This window comes from Maylandia zebra, linkage group LG10 (assembly GCF_041146795.1).
Source record: "Maylandia zebra isolate NMK-2024a linkage group LG10, Mzebra_GT3a, whole genome shotgun sequence".
Lineage (NCBI taxonomy): Eukaryota > Metazoa > Chordata > Actinopteri > Cichliformes > Cichlidae > Maylandia > Maylandia zebra.
Genome location: NC_135176.1, coordinates 17531046 through 17550650, shown reverse-complemented (window position 1 = coordinate 17550650; position 19605 = coordinate 17531046). Strand labels below are relative to the sequence as shown.

The 19605-nt window shown below is 40.0% G+C and overlaps 1 protein-coding gene across 5 annotated transcripts; it reads left to right on the top strand.

Moving 5' to 3' along the window:
• Positions 1-789: 789 nt before the first annotated feature.
• ugt5d1 (UDP glucuronosyltransferase 5 family, polypeptide D1) lies at positions 790-5360 on the top strand. Of its 5 annotated transcripts, XM_076889218.1 has the most exons (5): positions 814-861; positions 1777-1911; positions 2105-2403; positions 3124-3837; positions 4490-5360. In XM_076889218.1, the coding sequence occupies exons 3-5, from the start codon at positions 2110-2112 to the stop codon at positions 5072-5074; spliced, it is 1593 nt and encodes a 530-aa protein (XP_076745333.1). In that variant the 5' UTR covers positions 814-861; positions 1777-1911; positions 2105-2109; the 3' UTR covers positions 5075-5360. The 5 variants fall into 5 exon arrangements, with proteins under 5 accessions (XP_076745335.1, XP_076745333.1, XP_076745334.1 ...); XM_076889220.1 differs by lacking the exon at positions 1777-1911 and having other exon boundaries at positions 790-861; XM_076889219.1 differs by lacking the exon at positions 1777-1911 and having other exon boundaries at positions 818-1109.
• The last annotated feature ends 14245 nt before the right edge of the window (positions 5361-19605 follow it).

Below are 19605 nucleotides of genomic sequence, written 5' to 3'. Positions count from 1 at the left end.
CAGTATGGGAGGAGTCATCACGTGTCAGTGTTAGTGGCTGATAAACCATAATACCCGTTCAGGCAGAAAGGGTTAACAGGGTTAAAGCAGTAGGTTTAAACAGATAATCTATCCAGATTTAAAGTCACCGCAACTCACAATAAGTTCCAGTAATTGTCAGTGAATTTACTTTCTTACAAATGCCAGACACGAATGTGCCATACAGATAACCGGACTAAAGTTAAGCTCTGGTAGGTTTCATTCTGTTTAAACGTTACAGTTTTACTGTAGAAGTGTAGCAGCTGGATTTTACAAAGTAATTGTTATACACTGCAACTTGAGGCAGGCAAAAACCGCCCTTAAATTACTGGTGATAGTGTTTCTATAAAGAGCAAACACATTAAACAAATAGTTTTTTTTAAGAAGCATTTAGAGATGTTCATGCTGTGTGTCATCTTGCCTGCTAATATGGACCAGTGCCAGGGATGTCTTAAATTCCCTTGAATTTCAAAGTAATTCTGTTGCAATCAGTCAGCTTGCTAATGTTTTAAACCTCATGAGCACATATGTCTCTCAAACAATTATCTCAAGATAATTAAAAAAAAAAATCCAAAATAAATCTTCTCACTGAGTCTGTTAAACTTTCATTGTTTTAAACTAAACATACGACAAACCACTCTCACTGTTCACCTGCCAAGCATAATTTTTATTCTGTAAAAGTCCTGAATGAAATCCAAAAGGGACTAGAAAGCGGCAGGTGTTAGGACCCAGCAGAGACATCAGTAATACCTGCATTTTTTTCCTTCCTGAGGAAATTGAGATGGTTGTTTTTCTCTGGCATGTAAAACCAAAGCAGCAAGAGTGGGTTCACCAAGTGAAACGGTATTATGAAAATTAACTCACAAGTTTGCACTCTGTCTTGAAAATCTATCTGCAAATCGTAGAGGCACTAATGATTAGCTTACACAAAGCCATGATCGGTGCAGCTATTATGAAGTATAATTTTAAAGCGCTTCCCCTGCTTTTTTGGATGTAATGAGCAGCCATTAAGGACCTGTAGCTGACGCCCTACGATTTCAAAGTTTACTAACTTTACTGCAATCTACAGGCACAGCTCCGTGGACAGTCATGTAAGACACATAAAATAGTCCTTCAGAGTGATTACTGGGCATGTATTTTCTTATAAATATTAACATATTTAAAAGGTCTTGTGACAAATGATCAATAGGAGGCAACTTTGATTGTTTCCCCTTTACTTCTTGGTATTTGCTCTTTCTTTTTTTTAGAAGCCTTAATTCGTATAAAAATAAGAAAATACAGTGTACATAAAATACATATTAAAATCTAATAATATTCTTGATGGTTACACAACTCATTTTTATGTATTAAGTACTTTTACTTGTGTCATTTACGCCACTGGACAATACCTAATTATACTTTTTAAAGTAGTGTAGCTTGAAACATCAAGGTTTTAGTAAAGGTTCTAAATTCTTTCTTTGACTGATCCTAAGTGGATCGTAAGAGGAATGTCAGGCCTTTCAACTAGATTTAATGTTCAAATATGGTCAAATAACCTCTAGGTCAAATCCCTGAGGAAACTAAATACATTCCATAAGAGCATGATAGCTTATGTATTTATTATCAGTTTGTCAGTTTGTCTTTTTTGACACGTTAGTCTGCTATAAGCATTGTACTTATGTAACAGCAACAGTCACAAAGGTGCTCACAGTGAAACAGTATCAGTTCTCTGATATCACTAAATTAAATTTAAAAAAAGTGACTTGTCACGTGTCACAGGTAACTAATTTACCAGAGAAAGAACTGCTCTTGTATAACATTGGAGTTTGAACCCATATGTAAGGAATGATGCATTGGTAGTCCCTGGGCAAGTCCCTGGGCAAGCAGGACTACTGTTGCCTCTTTTTACTGTGGGTAAGTTCATTTCAGATACATCTTCCTTCTCCTGTTGACAGTTGTTGAAAGTTTCTACTGTTTACAAATGTATAAAATAATCTTGAATTGTACTGTATATATATTTAGTCAAACTTTTTAACCTTTACTTGTCATATATATCTTATACGTGGTACATTGACTGATATGACCCTGTCTCCTTCTGACATTATAGGAACCATGGCTTCACATCGTGGGTGGGGGTTGTTTGTTATACTCACTGTTTGCCTCATTTCATTAACACAACATTGCAATGGAGGAAACGTCCTAGTTTTCCCTGTAGATGGCAGCCACTGGATCAATATGAAGATCGTTCTAGAAGAACTTCATGCCAGGGGTCACAGCCTCACTGTGATCAGGGCCACAAACACCTTATTTATCCCTGAGAAGTCTGATATTTACACATCCATTACAATTGATTTGGGTGAAGATGTAAACAACTTCTTCGAGGTGTACCTTCAAGAGCATATGAGGGTATGTGACTATGGATTTAATGTATTTATTTCGGTGTGATGCATTGTGAGTCGGGCAGCGGTCAAAGGTGGAAGCTTTAGCAGTCTGATCCCAAGAGCTTTGAATTCCCACCAAGATTTGTATTTCCTGCTCAGTGCCTCCACTTTCTAGTTTTCCCCAGTGGGTGAGAGGGTTGCTTCGCTGCACCTTCAGGTTAGGGAATGTTGCATGTGCTAACTCCATGAACAAGTTGCTGGCCTAAGAGGAGAAGTTAAAGTATGTTGGGATCTTGTTCACAAGTGAGGGAAGGAAGGAGTGGAAAATTCTTTGTGTGAATAGCATAATATGCAAAACGCACTGTAAATAAACATCTACATGATCTGCACCACAGTTGTGTTTATAGTTTTATGAATGGTGAGTGATAAATATCAGAACTGAGGAACAATATTACCTCAATTCAGTGAGTTTTATGGTAAAGGAGATAATAAATAAAAGTGCTGAAGCACCCTCCCTTACTATGGCTGCCCTGCAGATACTTTGTGTGACTTCACTTAGGAACCTCCATAATGGAAAATGACCATTTGACTGGACCCTGTATCTCTTTGCTGCTGGATAAGGTGGTTGGGGAGAGGGATGTCAGTGGATTTCTGTTTAGACCGCTGCCCCAGACCTGAATAAGTGTCAGAAAATGGATGGATGCATTTATTTATGAATAACACGTTTTTTTCTAACTATTTTTAGGCACAGAGAGAAGGGACTTCACTGCTGACTTTTCTCAAACTCACCAAGGATTTCCTTTCTATGATTCATAAGGCTCACGTGCTGATATCTGAGATGGCCAAACATATTTTGAATGATCAAACTATGGTCAAAAGATTAAGAGATTCCCAGTATGATCTGGTTCTAACTGATCCAGCTATGGCCCCAGGGGTCATTCTAGCCAAATATCTCAAGCTTCCCTTAGTGCTCAACGTACGCTGGATCACCAGTGGAGAAGGCCACTTTGTGTTAGCTCCCTCACCCCTCTCTTACATCCCGGTGCCAGGATCTGGCTTAACAGACAAAATGAATTTCATCCAGAGGATCAAAAACATATTATTCCATGGCATTACGCTGTTCCAGCAGAAATTCTTGGTGGGCCCAGTCTATGATGAGATGTGTGATAAGTATATTGAGGGTGGATGTGACATCATCTCACTTCTTCAGGAAGCAGACATTTGGCTGTTCAGGTCAGATTTTGTGTTCGAGTTCCCTCGCCCCACTATGCCAAATGTTGTCTATATAGGAGGATTTCAGTGCAAACCAGCTCAGCCTCTGCCAGCAGAGCTGGAGGAGTTTGTTCAGAGTGCTGGGCAGCATGGAGTGATCATCATGACTCTGGGAACCTTAGTTGATGCTTTGCCCAAAGAGATTGCAGATGAAATCGCCAGCGTGTTTGCCAAGATGCCTCAGAAGGTGAGAGAGCCCCTATAATTTACAATTTTAAAGCTGATACGTTACGTTCATTATAGGTGTTGCATTAATTTTCAATCAGCTAAATTATTGTAAATACAATTTATAATCTGAAAGTTGTAGGTACTTAATAGCGTTACAAATAACTGCCTAACTGAAGCAGAATAATGAAACAATTATAATCATATAACAATATAATTTCAGCTGTCTTTCTGTCTGACCCAGAGGTAGTGTAAATCTTTATAATTTAAGATAGACAGAAAGTCTTTAGACTGAGAGGTAGGGAGAAAGAACCAAAGGTTTGTTGAACTTAAACATTTTTAATAACAAAAAGGGAGGAACAACTGAAAAAACATGGCAGTTGAAGAGTATATGAAGTAAGTAGGAGAGTTCATTTAAGGGTAAATCCAAATAAGCACAAAGTCTAAAAAAACAACTAAGGACAAGTCCAGCAGGTGAACTGTGAAGAGAGGGCAGACAAACAAAGGAGTGGAAATGACATGTAAAGCAATACTTTAAAAATAAAACAGGAAAACCACACAAAGACTACTCACAAGTCAGTAAGTTCTTTCCAGAAACAAAAGCTTTTATCATTACTGTCTGTTTCAGGGGTACTTACATACTAATGGTCTTTATTTTTTTGTTTTCTAACCAGGTGATATGGAGGCACAAAGGAAACCGTCCCTCTACACTGGGAAACAACACTTTAATGGTCGACTGGATGCCACAGAAAGATCTTCTGGGTCATCCACAGACCAAAGTCTTTGTAGCTCATGGAGGAACTAATGGTGTCCAGGAGGCCATTTACTATGGGGTCCCCGTGCTTGGCATACCCTTGTTCTTCGACCAGTATGACAACCTTCTGCGACTGCAGGAGAGAGGAGCTGGAAAGATCATCCACCTGTCTGATGTTAATGGCCACAGTTTTGAGCAAGTCCTTCAACAACTGCTCCATCAAGAGAGCTACAGGCAGAACATGCAACGAATGTCACGTTTGCACAGAGATCAGCCAATAACACCCATGGAGAAGGCAGTCTTCTGGGTAGAATATGTGATGCGCCACAAAGGGGCTCGTCACCTGCGTACAGAGGCTTATAAGATGCCCTGGTACTCTTACTACTGTTTAGATGTACTGTTCATATTGCTGTCTGTGGTCACTGCTCTGCTCTATTCTATTGTGGCTCTTGTTAGATTTCTGTGCTGCCGAAGAAGAAGAAAAGCAAAAGCTAAACAAAGCTAATTAAGGCCATATTTGTTTAGAAATACTGTAGTCTAAAGTGAGTTATGTAAAGCACTGTTTTTATAGAAAAACATATATATAGCCATTCTTATCTCAAATTTTTATATGGTACAAATGACTTGACAGTTGTTTTTTACTAAGTGAATTGTCAAATATACATTTGGTGATTAAATATAGATTTAATGATACATTAAAAATCAAGATCCTGTGATTTTTAATGCCAAAATATCAGTCTCTGACTGTTAGACAATGACCAAATCACATTTTATTTTGTTCTTTTCTCATAAAGTGCTCTATAAATAAAAAAAATTTAACATTTAAAAAATAGTTTTAGTGTTTTTATTAAAAATAATGTCTGGTAACTTTAGCAGTCTGATCCCAAGACTGCTAAACTTCTGACCCCACTTCCGCCAATCCCTTTATTGTGGCGGGAATGAACCTGCATAAGTTCCGGGTCAAGCAACTGCGTGTTTCCTGCTCCTCTGGCTGCTGTTGGCGTACTTGTCCGATATCGACAAATTTTACACTACATACCAGTTGGCAGCGTACAATAACCCGGCCGATTCATTCATCTTTACACCACCTCACAATCGACTCAACGGTGAGTTATTTGTTTGTTTTGTTTTGTCACAATTAATGAAAATGCGGAGCCGCCATCGCACATGCTAAAACGCCGGAAAGCTAATGCTAGGCTAGCGACAGTAAGTGCAATTACTAGTTTTATTTATTGAATATTGTGGTTTTTGTTTATTCCATTATGGCCGAATGTTGACTTAACGTATCTAGAGTTGAGCGAGTGATTTGATTTTTGCAGTTTTGTCTGCTTTGGATGTTTTTTGTTACTTTTCTGATGAAATGCCAAAACGGCCTTTAAGATTTTGCATTGAGTTAAATTCCATTGAGATTATTGAATCTGTTGCGCAACACCTCAAATTCAAATTTTATTTGTCACGTACACAGTCATGCACAGTACGATATGTAGTGAAATGCTTGGACAACTGCTCGTGACCTAAAGAAAACAAAAAAGGAAAAGGCTATGAATAAGATAGGAAATAAATATGAAAAATTAAAAAGGGTATATTTAACTAGGAAGGAATAAAATATAAATTAAGGTTAAAAATGAAATAACTGTACAACACAAATTAGAATGGAAGGGTAAATTTAACTGGGAAAGAATAAGATAAAATATATAAATTAAAGTTGAAAATGAAATAACTGTACAACACAAATTAGAAATTAGTGGTTAAATGTGGTTAAATGAGTTTTGTAAATATATTTGATTAACTTTGGATAATGTTTATTAGCTTTATTGCTGATATACTTTGATGGGACCCATGAGAATGTTTTTCCATAATAGTATTTTGAATGAAATTCATTATAAGAGATGATGGTTTATTGATTGTTGTATGAAACATGGCATTGTATTGTATTGTATTGTATCTTTATTTGTTTCAGACATATAAAACAAAAAACAATATATACACACTACATATATTTTCATTTACAGATACGAATATATATGTAGATATACACACACACACACACGTATGTGTTCAGATAAACAAAAAATATATAATGAAATAAAACAAAATCGTCTGCATTAGTTACTTGTCTTTGTTATTTATGTATTTATTTTGTCACAGCAGTAGAATGCTGTTTCATTTTCTTCGGTGAATGATAATTTATGTTTTTGACCTTGTTTAGGTCAGGGTTTTTTTTTTTTTTTTTTTTTTTTTTTTTTTTTTTTCACCCACGATCAGCCCTGATCAGCACGAGATGGCGAGCCACCCTACCACCGCTACGTTGCGGTAGGAATCGTAAACCTATGGACTGAATTAAACTGTTGACACATGACCTATCACAGGTCCATGGAACTGAACTAAATCTCATACTGGACTACACCTCATCCCACCTCCTTTTGGAACCTAATAAGCTGTTTTGTATTGTCAACATTATTTTTGTTTGTGATATATATGCATATTTTGGTTATTATTTTGTACATCCGTCTATACATTTCTCATAACAAACATAATATATATATTTTGAGCTCTACTTTGGCTTCCTGTGTTTTATTCACACACTCAGGCTCCATAGTCGAAATGAATTTTGATAGCTCATTGTCTATGAAGCTGCAGTCAGGCGCCCTGGTCCTTTAACCGCGTTACACTGGCAATGTCTTTAGTAATGATAATAACAATGACAATTTTATTTATATAACACAAATCTCATTTACTCTACATGGAGGAAGATGGCATTAAAACATATGTAATTGATCCTAATTGATCTCATGTCTGCAGGCAGGTTGTTCCAAAGTACAGGATCACAATAACTGAAAGCACTTTCAGCACACTGGGATGTTATTCTGGGAACAATTAAAAGCTCTGAACACGATGCCCTGAGAGTCCTGCAAATATGAAATAATTAAAGCTACTTGATATGAATGCAAGTAATGTAACACCTCTGTGTAACTTGTTGTCTAAGTATCAAAGACAGTTTATTGTTTCCTTTAGGACTCCTGTATTACATCAAATTGTGAGAACTGGCAAGTTGATTACAAACCAAGAACACATGTAACTCATTCTGCCAGGATGCCGTAAAAGCCAATTTGTCATGGTCCTGGGTCAGTGACCCAGTGTTTTTGGTTGTGTACTTTTACTTTTGATAGTTTTTGTATTATGATTGTTGTGTTCCCTCTGTTTGGTGTTTCCCTGCTTGTGTATCCCCTTAGTGTAGTAGGTCTCTGTGTTTAGTCCGCGTCTCTGAGTCTGTGTTTCCTGTTTTACGTTGAAGGTCTGTCTTATGTCAGTGTGTTCTGTTTACGTTGCCCCTGCCTCGTCAGCTGTGATGTCTTCCAGGTGTGTTCCCCTCCTGTTTCCCATCCCTTGATTCCTGGTGTGTGTATTTCAGGGGCTGTATCCCAATTTAGGGTCTGCAGCCTTAAAGTACGCAGCCTCAACGGTCTTCAAGGGCCGCGTACTCAAAGACCGCTGAGGCCGGAAGTGTGAGGCTTGTGAAATGGGACAGTCTAGCCTCTGTCGCGCTGCCCAGGTTGCCTAGCAACCATGATAGCTGGAAACGTGTGGTTGACAGAAATGAAGGAGAACATATTTTGTTCGTTTGTTTGTTTCTACATGAGCTTTGTGTGATTTAATAAGTATCTGAGGCTGAGACCACAGGACTGTAAAACATGATTATTGGGCTTCATTTCTGTACTGAACAGTCATTTAAGATTAGCTAGTAAATAACAAATAGTTAATGTTGTTCATGAGACTAGAGTCAGTGTAAATATGATATGGCCAATATTATAGTTATTATATTAATCATTAGTTATTACAGCAATGAGTTTGAACTCAAATCAAATCACTTCTATTGTCACATTACATGTGCAGGTACACTGGTACAGCACATGTGAGTGAACTCTGTGTCAAATACTGAGCTTCAGTAAAGATTCAAGTTGCAGCTATTTATGTCCTATCACCTTAAATCTTCACTCAAAGACACACAAGTATCTTTGACAGTGTGTATTATATATGTATTATATATAAGAGACAAATGTTGTTCCTTCAGTATGTTGGCATTATTACATTTGGCTCAATGCTTACATATATGTGTAAAAACAAAAAAAAAAAAAAAAAATGTGCGAGCTGTGATAACTGTGTCTGATAGAATGAAGAGTAGACTGATATATGAAATATTCCTTTATTGGGTGAGAAAATCAGACCATGTCATAACTGCTTTAAGTCATACAGAATAGATATCAGAGCCTTAAACAGGCTGACTTCTGCTAAATGGGTCAAACTGGGCAGAAAGTCTACAAACACATAACATCCTTATAGAATATGATGTAACACTATAGATCAACTTAGCTCAGAATATATAAAACATATAAACAATTACAGCAATATGATGCAACAAACACAGCAGTGCTACTAATCCAAAATACTCAAAGCTTCATAGAAGTGGAACAAACATTTATTTTTAGCTCCATTCTGCTGCTGATACAGACTTTAGGTTTCTGAACATTAAACTTGTTGCTGCCTTTCATAGTGTGTAACTTGAAGGCCCTGAGTACTTTCTCCCACACTGCAAACACTGGAATGATAAAATGATTTGAACATAACCTAATAAGACTGATTCAGGACAGACAATTAGTTATTTTAAACTTTTCTAGCAGTCCTTTACAAACAGGGAACAGTCTGTCTATTCTCTCAATCTGTCAGCTGCTGCTGGCTCTTCCTCCTCCTCTTCCTCACACACTGCTGAGTTTGTCCTTGTGGATCATCAGGGGTGCAAAGCCTCACAGATGATGTGCAGCAGTGGGTCCCTCAGTCTGTCCTCACTCTGGACAGACACACTTGCAGTTGTCACACATGGAAATCAAATGTGTGATAAGCTGCAGGATTCAAACACAAGTGTAACTTATAAATACATGTTCATACTTTTATTACACAATCAGAGAGAAAGAAAAAGAGAGAGAGAGTGCAGGACAGACAGACAGGTGACAGTCTCAGGTGCACACACTGCTACAAAACAGCACAAAAGAAGGAGGATTTAGTGTGTGTGTTATTACGAGTGCTAAACAAGAAGAATTCCCAGATGGTACAGTGGACACATGGGTGACTCCTGTGATTAAAGCATCTTTCTTTCAGCTTAACGAGTGACCCGTCAGCTCGTTCAAACACACGTTAAAGTCCGTTTGGCTCAACACCACCGAACAGAGGCAGCAATATAACATAGCTAACATTAACAGTGCAGTGGATCCTGCTTGTGCCGTGATATTCAGGACTGCAAACCGAGCAGCATCACTGACTTTCAGCTTGTTGTGTTTGTGGATATATGACTGACTTTAATTATCCACAAAATCATCACATTCTCTGTAAGAGTAAGGTCGACTATATATATATTTTGAAGTAGAGGCTTTAAACCCAAGTTAACGCTGCAAGTACAAACATCACTAATGTCACACAACTTTGCCGACATGTGGCCAACAGTAAAGTTTTAATGTTCTTCGTTATTAAACATTCGCACATAAATAAGTGACATCATATTCAGTACTTACTTTTGACAGTTCACTCTTCGGCCGGTCCCTTCTGCCGTATTTTGCGGCAAAATGATCCACACCCACCACCGCGCTATGAATTGTGGGATATATGGGACCACGAAGCGTGCACCGGACCACGCTTGATATTTGGGGAACTCGACGGCGCAGTTGGAGTATGCAGTTGAAGTACACTTCGAATTAGGACAGCCATCGTCGCGTGGCGGTGACGTAATCGCACTTAAAATGCGTCCTTAATGCGTGCAGACCCTGAATTGGGACACAGCCATAGTGTGTGTTACCTCGTCCTCGTTGCTGGTTTGTCTGCGTCTCTCCGTCCGTCTTTCTGTGTATTTCCCCGTACCTCCCTGCATCTTGGTTTCTGTTTAGTTCTGTTAGTTTTCCAGTTTAGGTTTTCTTAGTTTCATGTTTCACCCGCGTCATCCCTGTTGTATCCACCGCTGTTTAATAAACTCACTTGCACCAGAGCTGCCGCTTCCTGGGTCCTAACTAATTCACACGCTTGCCCCGGCAACCCGTGACACAATTTTTATGAAAGACCTGGAGAGCTGGTATGCACTGTTTGTTATTCTTTTTATTTATCAATTCAACTTACATTATCCTCTCTATCCACCAGTGCAGAAAACCCCCTAAAAAGATGATGATGGAAAAAATCCATAATTTTAGAAAATAGTGTGTATTAAAACTAGTGCTGTCAGCGTTAATCTCTCGTCTCGTTATCTCGTTTAACGAGATTAACGCTGACAGCGCTAATTAAAACCATTACTGTTACCTAAACAGTTCAAAAACAGATGCCTTGAAATAATCAGCAATTATGACCACAGCTTTCTGAGAGTTGTAACATATTAGCCAAATAGAGAAGGTTGTATCACAACTGATTATTTCAGTGAGTTACATCAACGAGTAATTGACGTAACTCAAAGTCAGCTGAGGTATGAGAGAAAAGAAAGAAATAATCGCAGATCTACCCAATGAAACTGTCATATAAAGGGATAGAGGGGATTTCCACTTTTTCTGATCAAATGAAAAACAAAACACAAATTAAGGCCTGTGTCAAGTTACATTTGCTCACTAGCCAAATAGAAATACAGAAAAACGGAGCCCCCTAACCTACTGTGTAATCAAGAAGTAAAGACAAGGAATTTATGCAATTGTTTCTTCAGTATTTTAATGACATGGGGATACAGGCAGGGTGGTATATTATGTCTCACAGTAAGAAGGTCCTGGGTTCAAACCTGCTGCCTACCTGGCACCCTTCTGTGTGCAGTTTCCATGCTAGACCTACCCCAGTTTCGGGTCTCTCAGGGTGCACTGGCTTCCTCTCAAAGTATAAAGACATGCATGTTAGTGGGTGATTCTTTAGGTGTGAATGTGACTCAGGTTTGTATCCCACCTCTTGTCCTATTACAGGTGGGGGCAGGCTTCGGCCAACCCTGAATTGGATAAGTGGAAGAAAATGGATGGATGGTGATACAGGCTAAACCAATAAATACAACTAAATAAAACAGTTGCAGATTACACAGTGTGCAACAATGGCAAATAAAGTTAATACCATTCTAATAAAATGAAAATGTGAAAAAAATGCTAATCTAGTTTCAATTTCTCCAGCAACATATACAGGTAGAAATTGTGAGGCCTCCCTTTTAAGAAACCTCTGGATCTGAAAAACCTCCAGCTCGCACTGGAACAGTTCCTGAAAAACCAGGCCAACATGAAATGCCAAAAAAATTGTGGCCCCCCTTATTTGGATTTTATTTCTTTTTATAACTCATCCATCTGGATACTGGAGTTAGGAATATGGCAGCTTTGATTGAAAGGTGTCCCAACAGAGGGCCTGTAGCTGATTAATGCCTCCTAGCCCTCACGACTGTAGACTGGAGTCACTGGAGTGAATCACTCCATCGCGTTTTTGCCGTTTGCTGTTGTAGTGAATGAAAGTCTGTTGCTTAGCATTATGTCTATGCATTGCACCCGTATTGTTCTTCTGCAAATACAGTGTCTACAATTTTCAAGATACGATGTTCTAATTTTATGCAACAGTAGATACCAATAACAACTTGAGTTGATTTAATTTAGGTGAACATCGGGTCAAAGTCGGTTCGCATTTTTCCTTGATCCTCATTGTTAGCTGCCAAGGTTAAAGTTGACCTTGAAAAAAACTTCTAGAAACCATATAGAGTAATATATCTCATGAAAGGGGACAGAGAAAGCTGTACACACAAGTGTAATTTTTTTCAATACGAAGCCCGACAGTGTTACAATTACAGCACAAAGCTTTGCAAAATTGCATGCTGCATGAATATATCTTAAAATCTGATGTTGTAACGGCTTATAAAAGCCAATGATTTCAGGGAATTCTCCTCCACTTGTATGTGTAAAGATAAAAAATTATTATGTAATGCTTCAAGGTCATAGGTTATAGGTTTGGCATCCGGAAATTGTTATAAAAGCAGGCTGACGTCAGCATGTTGTCATAACAACATTCTAAAACATCACAGTTTCAGTATAGCCCTTGCCCTTAGGGGGGAGTTGCACTCTCTGAGTACTCTTGTTTATGCTAAGGAAACTATTTTTGAAGTGATGACATAAATCAGCCTTCAACCTCTAATCCAAATTTGCCCACTTATGGGAAATGCTAATAATGAATGATTTCAAAACATCCAAAATCCATGGGTAATGTCTATTACCTCAATATTTACATTTTATACAGTCCATGGTGGTTTTCCACATAATTTTGGTAAAAGGAACACGTCAGTTATTCCATACATAATGAATAACACTTTTACAAATGCGTGTGTTTTATGTTTTATGTGTGCATGTGGGAACGGCTCACATGCGTACATAAAACAGGTGCTGTGCATGTCTCTGTATTGCCACCAGTGTTGGTCAAGTTACTTGAAAAAAGTAATCAGTAACTAATTACTGATTACTCCCCCAAAAAAGTAATCCCGTTACTTTACTGATTACTTATTTTCAAAAGTAATTAATTACTTAGTTACTTAGTTACTTAGTTACTTTTTAAAAACACGATTTACAACCTGAAGAGGTGATAAAGTGATAGATCTTTCAGCCCAATTCTACTTTTTCTACATAATCCATCATACAAAATGTAATCAAATGGAAAAGTCTCTTTTTTTAACTTGTTTTATCAGTTTTAATCTTTTAACTTTATGCATCAAGCAAAACATTTAATTATATGCAACATTCTCTGACTTGAATAAATTAGTTTAACATTTAAACCTATTTTCTACACATTCCAGCACATAAAATAAAATATTTTTTGTGTTTTCACTCACTCTTTCAAACAGATGCAAGTAAAACACAGCAGAAAATAAATAAAGTCAAAGACTCAGCGGTCCTTTTGCTCTATTTTCACCTGTAAAGCAGGAGAAGGGTAGGCGGAGGGTTACCCTGGTGCAGGTGTGCTGCGGTCAGTTGAAGAATCCGCGCGAGTGTCTCTGTGAGTTTCCCATCACGTCGTAGCTACTCGGTGCTTGCTCGGAAGTTTAGGGGGTTTTTTGGCTGTAAAAAGAAGTTTTCTTCCCACGCACGATGGACGCTAATGTTTTTGTCACTTTTTATGGAATCAAACTCAAAGTAAGGTCAGTACTTCCACGCTTTAAACGCTGCACGCTCATACTCTCTCCCGCACTCCATTGTTGATCTGCACACAGCTGCTGTCACCAACGTCGCACTTGCTTATGTCACTGTCATGAGACATTCTCGCAAAAAAAATCACGGTTTTAGTAACGCAGTAACGCAGCGTTCCTACGGGAAAGTAACGGTAATCTAATTACTGATTTTGCAATAGTAATCCCTTACTTTACTCGTTACTTGAAAAAAGTAATCAGATTACAGTAACGCGTTACAAGTAACGCGTTACTGCCCATCTCTGATTGCCACTGCTATTAGCAACTGAGATAGCCAGCACCCAACCTTCCTTCCTTCCTTCCTCTGTGTCCTCATAATACTTACACAATCTGTTGCACTTTTCCTGCCCAACTCCCTTGTGATTCCTTGGAAAATTGTTCTTGTGAGCATGGCTGGTAATGGATGAGCTCACTGTGCATGTTCTGTGTTAGAGGCTAGTCAAGGCTTAGATGTAAGATCAAATAAACTTTCATTCTACACAGTAAAGGTAGATTTAAATGAGAAAATTGCCAAATTATAAGGAAGTTTTCAATATATCTATATCAATATCCATCTAAATATATATATTTAACTATCTCTTTCTCTCAAAATAAAAAACAACAACAAACACGTCCATGAGAGTTTCAAGTTTCTGTTCCCTGTCTTGTCACTCAGCTCACACACAGAGAGAGCCTCTTTGGCTTGTGCTCTCAAAGGGCATCTCCAAGGCCTGACATCATCCTCTCCACAGTCACACCAATCACATTAATTTCACCCTCTATGGAGGAACTACTGGCCAGGAGCACAAATGGCTCCAGTGATTCTGCACAGGAAATTCTGCTTTACTTAAGTTTGAAGCTTGCACATGTTACTGTCTGTTGAGTCTTGGCAGTCATAGCCATCCTTCAGTGATGTGGAATTCTCCCAGACAGACCACAGCATCCATTCTCCAAAATCTGCTGGATCATGTGGTTTAATGCTGCAGCACCTGCAGTGTTTATGACTGGAAATGTTTCTCTACTCAGTGTTGTTTTCTTTAAATGATTATAGTTTAAATTCATTTTTTGTTTGAATTACAGTTGGGGCTGGGTATTTCATTTTTGGCCTGATATTCTTGGGTACACGAAAAACATGTATCTTTTAGATGCTTTGGAAGACTCAGTTTTTACTCTTCTATATTTATTTGCACCATGATAAATTTTCACAATCAAAGATATTCCTGATGATCTGTTTGCACAGTGTACAGTACAGATGTACTGTATGCATTTTATACTTATTTGCTATTCACATATAATATGGCAACCTTATACATATCCAATGTTATGACATTTCATATCTCCTCTACTACCAGTCTATGATGTTTATGCCATAAAAGTGAAGACATTTCCTTTTGATGTTTTCTTAATTTAAATTTTTCAAGTTCTGGTTTGACTCCTCATTTGTTAAAGATACCACCTGTAAACACTTTACTTTAATGTAGCATAGTAGTCTTTGTATGTAATATGTAACAGCAGAAAGAAATCACATAGTATGATTAGTAGCAGTGACATATTTGGAGTCATTTGTAAATGCTAGATGTCACAGTACATTAATCTTAAAGTGAATCCTGGATGCCACTTTGCTGTTTGTCTCTGCAGACTATCCTTGAGTTCCATAAATTTTAGATCTGCAGCTATGGTCAGCTGGTTTTAATTTAGAGTTGGAGCATCAACAGCAGAGCTGTCTGGCATTGATGGGGAAGAGTGTAGAGCCCAGGAGATATAGCGCAGTTTCAGTACATAAAAATTTGGCCAGAATTTGTCTACATGATGGAAAAAAATTGTACAGGGATCAATGCAGGGAGCAGTGCATGTGGCACAAAAGTAATAACGATGATATATCTTTGCTAATCAAGCAATTAAAAAAAACACATTTTGGGGCTGATTTATTATGGATGATGAATTAACATAAGAACCAGATTTAAGAGAAACATTGCCTCATTAAATTATTAAATTAAATAATCAGTTTTATTACTTTGCAATTATTCAGGGCTGATTTTGTTTTTTGTTAATTTATTATGCTCTTTTGTGTATGCAAAGTTTGATCTTCCTCTATCTAACTTTCAATATTAAATGTGTTACACTGAATCATAACAAAGGAATTATAACAAATGCAATATATATATATATATATATATATATATATATATATATATATATATATATATATATATATATATATATATATATATATATATATATATATATATATATATATATATAACACCCAGCACGCCACTGCGGGCGGTTTATCCTTCAAGCTCGGGTCCTCTAGATCTGCTGGAGCCACTCTCCTAGCTTGGGAGTCACCGCACCTAGTGCTCCGATTACCACGGGGACCACTGTTACCTTCACCCTCCACATCCTCTCGAGCTCTTCTCTGAGCCCTTGGTATTTCTCCAGCTTCTCGTGTTCCTTCTTCCTGATATTGCTGTCATTCGGAACCGCTACATCGATCACTACGGCCGTCTTCTTCTGTTTGTCTACCACCACTATATCCGGTTGGTTAGCCACCACCATTTTGTCTGTCTGTATCTGGAAGTCCCACAGGATCTTAGCTCGGTCATTCTCCACCACCCTTGGGGGCATCTCCCATTTTGACCTCGGGACTTCCAGGTTATACTCGGCACAGATGTTCCTGTACACTATGCCGGCCACTTGGTTATGGCGTTCCATGTATGCCTTGCCTGCTAGCATCTTGCACCCTGCTGTTATGTGCTGGATTGTCTCTGGGGCATCTTTACACAGCCTGCACCTGGGGTCTTGCCTGGTGTGATAGACCCCAGCCTCTATGGATCTTGTGCTCAGAGCTTGTTCTTGTGCTGCCATGATTAGTGCCTCTGTGCTGTCTTTCAGTCCAGCTTTGTCCAGCCACTGGTAGGATTTCTGGATATCAGCCACCTCCTCTATCTGCCGGTGGTACATACCATGCAGGGGCCTGTCCTTCCATGATGGTTCCTCGTCTCCCTCCTCTTTCTTGGGTTTCTGCTGCCTGAGGTATTCACTGAGCACTCGGTCAGTTGGGGCCATCTTCCCAATGTATTCTTGGATGTTCGTTGTCTCATCCTGGACTGTGGTGCTGACACTCACCAGTCCCCGGCCCCCTTCCTTCCGCTTAGCGTACAGCCCCAGGGTGCTGGACTTGGGGTGAAATCCTCCATGCATGGTAAGGAGCTTTCTTGTCTTTATGTCAGTGGCTTCTATCTCCTCCTTTGGCCAGCCTATTACCCCAGCAGGGTACCCGATCACGGGCAGGGCATAGGTGTTGATGGCCCGGATCTTGTTCTTACCATTCAGCTGACTCCTCAGGACTTGCCTGACCCTCTGCAGGTACTTGGTGGTTGCAGCCTTTCTAGCGGCCTCTTCATGGTTCCCATTTGCCTGCGGGATCCCCAGGTACTTGTAACTGTCCTCTATGTCTGCAATGTTGCCTTCTGGTAGTTCAGTCCCCTCAGTTCTGACTACCTTCCCTCTCTTTGTTACCATTCGACTACACTTCTCCAGTCCGAACGACATTCCAATGTCATTGCTGTATAGCCTGGTAGTGTGGATCAGTGAATCGATGTCTCGTTCACTCTTGGCATACAGCTTGATGTCATCCATGTACAGGAGGTGGCTGACAACTGCTCCATTCCGTAGTCGGTATCCGTAGCCAGTCTTGTTAATGATCTCACTGAGGGGGTTCAGGCCTATGCAGAACAGCAGTGGGGACAGAGCATCTCCTTGGTAGATCCCGCACTTGATGGTGACTTGTGCTATGGGGAGCTATGGGGGAAACACCAAGACGTTCTCAAGCCAGCCAAGAGATATAATCTCTCCATGATGTCCTAGGTCTGCCCTGGGGCCTCCGCCCAATGGGACATGCCCGAAACACCTCACACAGGAAACGCTCAGAAGGCATGCTGGAACCACCTCAAGTAGTTCGATGTGGAGGAGCAGTGGCTGTACTCTGAGCCCCTCCCTTAGAAGTCCCCTCCCGAACTTCTCAACCTATCTAAGGGAGAGGCCAGCCACCGTTTTGAGGTAGCCCATTTCCACTGCTTGTGTCCGGGATCTCGTTCTTTCAGTCACTACCCACAGCTCATGACCATAGGTGAGGGTAAGGATGCAGATTGTGTGGTAAATCAATGATAAACTTTGCTTTTACACTCAGCTCTCTCTTCACCTCAATGGACCAGTACAGCTCCCGCATCATCAATCCATCTGTTGATCTCCCGCTTCTTTCTCCCATCACTTGTGGACAAGACCTCAAGATACTTAAACTTCACCACTCCACCACCTCTCCAGGTGCTGAATCTCATTCCCACCACTTCACAGTCAGCTGCGAACCGTTCCAGTGCGAGCTGGAGGCCATCACCCGATGAAGCTACAGAACCACATCATCTGCAAAAAGCAGAGATGAGATTCTAAGACCACCCAACTGAAAGCCTTCCGCCACTTGGCTACGCCTAGAAATTCTGTCCATTAAAATTACAAACAGAATCGGTGACAAAGGGCAGCCCTCACTGAGTCCATCATCCACCGAACCCACGGAACAAATCCATTAAATTGCCGGCTATGTGGACCAAGCTCTTTCAACGGTTGTATAATGAGCGAATGGCCCGTAGCAATGGGCCAGACACCCCGTACTCCCAAAGCACCTCCCACAGTACACTCTGAGGGACACGATCAAATGCCTTCTCCAAGTCCACAAAACACATGTAGACTGGTTGGGCAAACTCCCATGCACCTTCAAGTATCATTGAGAGGATAAAGAGCTGGTCCAGTGTTCCACGGCCTGGACGAAAACCGCATTGTTCCTACTGTATCCGAGGTTCAATTAACAGAGAGACTCTCCTTTCCAGCATCCTGGCATAGACTTTCCCAGGGAGGCTTAGGAGTGTGATGTCCCTATAGTTGGAACACACCCTCCGGTCACCCTTCTTAAAGATGGGAACCACCACCCTGCTCTGCCAAGCCAGGGGTACTGCCCCTGATCTCCATCCAACATTGTAGAGGCTTGTGAACCAAGGCAGCCCTACGACATCCAGAGGCTTCAGAAACTCACCCCAGGGGCTCTGCCACCAAGGAGTTGTTTAACTGCCTCAGTGACCTCGCCCCCAGAGATAGGCGAGTCGTCCCCTCGTCCCCAGACTCTGCTTCCTCCACGGAAGACGTGGGAGTTGGATTAAGGAGTTTCTCAAAGTATTCTTCCACTGCCTAACAATGTTCCCAGTCGAAGTCACAGCGCTCTACTCCACACAGTGCAGGTAGAACATTGTTTTCCCCTCCTGAGTCCTCTGACAGTTTTCCAGAATCTCTTTGAGGCAGTCTGAAAGTCTTTTTCCATGGCCTATCCGAACCTCTTCCACACTCGAGTTTTTGCTTCAGCCACTGCCCGATCTGTGTTCTGCTTGGCCTTGGGTTACCACCATGACAGGCACGAGCCACCTTGTGGACGCAGTGGCTTCAGCAATAGAGGTGACTCAGTGTCCCAAGTCTCCCCCGGAATGCTGTTGAAACTCTTCCCGAGGTGTGCGTTGAAGATCTTGCGGACCGGGGCCACTGCCAGGCTTTCCAAGCACACCCTCACTATAAGTTTAGGTGGGCCAGGTCTGTTATGTAATAATAATAATAATAATAATAATAATAATAATAATAATAATAATGTGTCTCTGTTATTATCATAAGTAATTATCCTCATAATAACAATATTCAGTATTTTTCCATGTCTGTGAATGAAAGAAGAGAACAAAAAACATGCTGAAAACACAGAGTAAGCTGCAATTTGTTTTATCAGGGCCTTGTGATGTTAAGCAACCATT

What these genes read in the sequence shown, in the direction of transcription:
- ugt5d1 (XM_076889216.1), top strand. Translation starts at nt 2,077, where the DNA reads ATGACCCTGTCTCCTTCTGACATTATAGGAACCATGGCTTCACATCGT. An exon ending in ACCTTCAAGAGCATATGAGG is followed by an intron (nt 2,404 to 3,123) that starts GTATGTGACTAT and finishes AACTATTTTTAG; the next exon opens with GCACAGAGAGAAGGGACTTC. An exon ending in TTGCCAAGATGCCTCAGAAG is followed by an intron (nt 3,838 to 4,489) that starts GTGAGAGAGCCC and finishes TTTTCTAACCAG; the next exon opens with GTGATATGGAGGCACAAAGG.